At 26.6% G+C, this 4797-nt stretch overlaps 1 protein-coding gene across 1 annotated transcript; it reads left to right on the top strand.

Moving 5' to 3' along the window:
• Positions 1–303: 303 nt before the first annotated feature.
• On the top strand, positions 304–949 carry LOC104788375 (uncharacterized). Its single transcript, XM_010514125.3, has one exon. The coding sequence runs from the start codon at positions 438–440 to the stop codon at positions 768–770; it is 333 nt and encodes a 110-aa protein (XP_010512427.1). The 5' UTR covers positions 304–437; the 3' UTR covers positions 771–949.
• The last annotated feature ends 3848 nt before the right edge of the window (positions 950–4797 follow it).

Genomic DNA, 4797 nt, shown 5'->3' with positions numbered 1-4797 from the left:
CTTTTCTTTTACTAATATAGAGATAACATGATTTTATCTGCTGTAGAATAAATTGACTATACGCACGTCATCCTTCATCGTTAAAGATAGATTATAAATTTATGCCAAACATTTTTCTACTATATGTCTGTGTTACATGAAATATTTAAAATATGTTTGAGAAAAAAAAAAGAGATTGATCGAGAACGCATTTAAGGAAATTGCACACTTCAAGAACAAATAATGAATGCCTCGCTTAAATGCATCCTTGGTGCACAGCACTATCAATCTCGTATTTAACTCTTGTGGAAGTCACTAGAGAACCTAACCTAACCAAGTAACCAATAGATTGATTATACAACTATTTTCGTATAAAACCTCTATATAAATAAAGCCAATATTATTCTCGAAGAAATACTCATTTCAACTCTCTCACAAGTCGAAACCAAATTTCCAACATGAAGAAGACCTACAAGTTTCAAAGCCTCTTCCCTTCTCTCATCTTCCTCATAATCCTGCTCTCGATTTCGAGAGCCACCGCCGCCACCGGCTCCGCTAGTGTCTGCCGGCATCCACCGTCACGAAACAGCTGCAAGACATGCATGGCGGAGCAAATGAATTATGTTTGTCCCAAGTGCGTGCCGGTGCTCCGATGCATGGCTCGTTGCCTTTGGGGAGGTGTGAATCAAAGGAAATGCACAACCACGTGTGGTTGCGACATCACGGCCAAGCCGTCGCTGTTCGAGTGTAAACGCTGCGTTTCCAGGTGTAAGTGTAGTTGTGCGGCTTAAGGAAAACGTAACAATCGACTTTAATCAATCCCCTCTTTGATGTTTGGAAGTAATAATAATGTATCAACTGCTGGATCTTTTGTACTTTAACCTTTTTATATGTTTACTAGAATTTGTACCCGCGCACGTGCTGGATTTTAGTTTAAAATTTTTTATCAATAGAAATTGTTGAGCTCAAATATAATCATTCCAACTTTTGAGTATAAATCTATATAAATACTAAACTTACTTTACTCAGTGATATACAACATATATATTTTTGAAAATAATATTTCTTTGTTATATCTATTTGCAATTTTACGTGGGATTTTAGTTAAATTTTTTATCAATAAGAATCATTGAATATGAATATAATTTGGAGATTAAAAGATAAATCTATATAAATTCCGTACTTATTTTACTAATCTATATATAATATATATTGTCTAGTGTTGGAATAATATTGTTGACAATCCTCTGACCTTTTATTTTTAAAAGAATTTATTCCATATTCATATCACATGAAAACATAATTTTGAAAGTTCTAACATCAATACCGATCGTTGACCTAATTATAGTGACCATTTAAACTTAACAATATCCTACATACACAAATATACAACGTTTCATGAACAGTTTTAGTGCTATGTCGCTACAATGAGGTTGTCCAAATGCATTATCTGCCATAATAAAATTTCCGACTAAGTCAAGAATGTTTAAATGATGAAACGTTTAAACCCCACAATGAATATCTATTCACTAATCCAAGTTACATATTTTTTAAAAATCTCATATGTTATTTGCAGATGTTAATTTTGTGATGCAACTCCAGCTTCGTCTCCTCAAAAAAAAACATAATGTACCTTAAATATGTTGTTTTTGCCAATATTTTGGATTAAAAGCATTTGATAATATATATATATATATATATATATATGTTAATGGCTTACATATCATTTTTTCTATATTTTTTGACCAATGATTTTATTTTTTAGATAGATTATTTTTATTAAATTATTGTTTTTGCCAATGTTTTGGGTTTTTTTTTTTTGAACAAATTCAAATGTTTTGGGTTAAAAGCATTTGATTATATATATATATGTTATATTTGTTATATATATTTTATATCATGTTATAAAATTGTAGCTTCACCTTATGAGATGCTACACAGATCACATGCCACTTTTTGTAACGGCTTGCATATTATTTTTTCTATATTTCCTGACCATTGATTTTTTTTTTAGATAGATTATTTTTTCAAAATTCTTTTTCATAGTTTTCCCAATAAAAAGTGTGCCCCTTTGTTTTAGATCAAAATTTTTAAGTTAAGTTAAGTTAAATAAAGTTAAGTAATTAATATTTTCTTTCTTATAAGTAAAGTTAATAATAAATCTTTATGGTATATGTTTTTAGAAACTAATGTTTCACTTCAATTTTATTTTCATGTTTAGATTTTTATAAATACAATTACATAACTTGTTTTTTTATTCCACCATGCATTAAAATCTTACTTACATTCTAAAACCCATTAACCCATTCTCAAATTTGGAATATAATCATTTTTTGATTATAATTTTAATAATAATATTATTACTAAAACAAATTTATAGTATTATTTTTAATATTTTAAAATTTTCATTGAATTTACTTAATTCATTTTTTAAATAGTTATTAATTTTATTATTTACTAAAAAATTATATTATTGTTCATACTATTCTAAAATTTAATTAATTTTAGTTAATTCGTTTTTTATTTATTGTTACTGTTATAATTAATAAATATGCAATTAATGAATATTAAAAATAATATTTTTTATGCAAAAAAAATTGATTAGATGGATGCTGATGTGGACGAAGGAGAAGTGAGCAAAGTTAACTTTATATATATACTAGAATTTGTACCCGCGCACGCGCGGGATTTTAATTTTAAATATTTCTTATCAATAGAAATTGTTAACCTCAAATATAATCTTTCCAACTTTTGAGTATAAATTTATATAAATACTAAACTTACTTTACTCAGTGATATACAACATATATATTTTTTGACAAGTTGTTAGAAATACCCGTTTTGGCATATCCATTTTCAAAAATGTCCATTATTTTATACATTTTCATTTTTGCCCTTTTTTACACAATTACATCATGTTAAATTAATTTTTAGAATTTTTTTTTAGGTTTGGGTTCCCAATTTACATTTAGGGTATAGTTTTTAAGGGATAGGGTTTAGTATTTGGGGTTTAGGATTTATAATTTTGTCATTTTATATATTGAAAAGGGGTATTTTTGAAAATAGACATCATGAAATGGTATTTTTGAAAAGTGACATAGAAAAAGGGGTATTTTTAAAAATCCCCCTATATTTTTGAAGATAATATTTTTTGTTATATTTATTTGCGATTTTACGTGGGATTTTAGTTAAAATTTATATCAGTAAGAATCATTAAGTATGAATATAATTTGAAGATTAAAAGATAAATATATATAAGTGCCGTACTTATTTTACTAATCTATATATAACATATATTGTCTACTGTCGCAATAATATTGTCGACAATCTTGTGACCTTTTATCTTTAAAAGAATTCATTCCATATTCATATCTCATGAAAACATAATTTTAAAAGTTCTAACGTCAATGTCGATCATTGACCTAATTATAGAGACAATTTCAACATATCGATATCCTACACTAAATGCGAATATACAAAGTTTCAGGAACAATTTTAGTGTTATGTCGCTACAATGAGGTTGTCCAAATGCACCATCTGCCATAATAGAATTTCCGACTAAGTCAAGAATGCTTAAATGATGAAATGTTTAAACCCCATAATGAATATCTATTCACTAATCCAAGTTACATATTTTTCTACAATCTCATATGTTATTTACAGATGTTAATTTTGTGATGCAACCCCAGCTTCGTCTTCTAAAAAAAACATAGTGTACTTTAAATATGTTGTTTTTGCCAATGTTTTGGGTTAAAAGCATTTGATAATATATATATATGTTATATTTGTTATATATGTTTTGTATCATGTTATAAAATTGTAGCTCCAGTTGATAATATACGTTATGAGATGTATGCTATACAAATCACATGCCACTTTTTGTAATGCCTTACATATCATTTTTCTATATTTCCTGACCATTGATTTTGTTTTTTTAGATAGATTATCTTTTCAAAATTCTTTTTTCATATGTTTTCCAAAAAAAAGTGTGCCTCTTACAATGTCTTTGTTTTAGATCAAAACTTTTAATTTAAGTTAAGTTAAGTAATTAATATTTTCTATCTTATAAGTAAAATTTTATAATAAATCTTTATGGTATATGTTTCTTAGAAACTAATGTTTCACTTCAATTTTATTTACATGTTTAGTTTTTTTTTTTGTCAACCATTGGGCCACAACTGGCCGGCCCATTAGCCAAATTCCTACATTCGTAAGAACCGGGACTCGATCTCGGGTGTGATGGTGCCTTCTGCAAATGGACTTACCTCCTGCACATGTTTAGATTTTTATAAATACAATTACATAACTTGTTTTTTTACTCCACCGCCATGCATTAAATTCTTACTTACATTCTAAAACTCATTAACCCATTCTAAATTTTGGAATATAATCATTTTTGGTTATAATTTTAATAATAACATTATTACTAAAACAAATTTATAGTATTATTTTTAATATTTTAAAATTTTCATTTATTTTACTTAATTCATTTTTAGATAATTATTAATTTTATTATTTACTAAAATATTATATTATTATTTAAACTATTTTAAATTTAATTAATTTTAGTTAATTCATTTTTTCTTTATTTTTTACTATTATCAATTATAAATAGTAAATATGAAATGAATGAATATTAAAAATAATATTTTTTATGCAAAACAATGATTAGGTGGAAGCTGATGTGGAGGAAGGAGAAGTGAGCAAAGTTAACTTTATATATATAGATATATATTCGTTTGTACGGAACAAAATTTTCAGTAGCTCAAATGGTAAAAAGCTTGTTGGTTTGTAATGGTAAAAGGCTACGGGTTCGAG

Source organism: Camelina sativa, chromosome 5, assembly GCF_030686135.1.
Source record: "Camelina sativa cultivar CO46 ecotype springtype chromosome 5, ASM3068613v1".
Lineage (NCBI taxonomy): Eukaryota > Viridiplantae > Streptophyta > Magnoliopsida > Brassicales > Brassicaceae > Camelina > Camelina sativa.
This window is presented reverse-complemented; position numbering and strand designations above follow the sequence as displayed.

Bases quoted from the DNA above. Each gene is read 5' to 3' on its own strand.
- LOC104788375 (XM_010514125.3), top strand. From the start codon at position 438: ATGAAGAAGACCTACAAGTTTCAAAGCCTCTTCCCTTCTCTCATCTTC.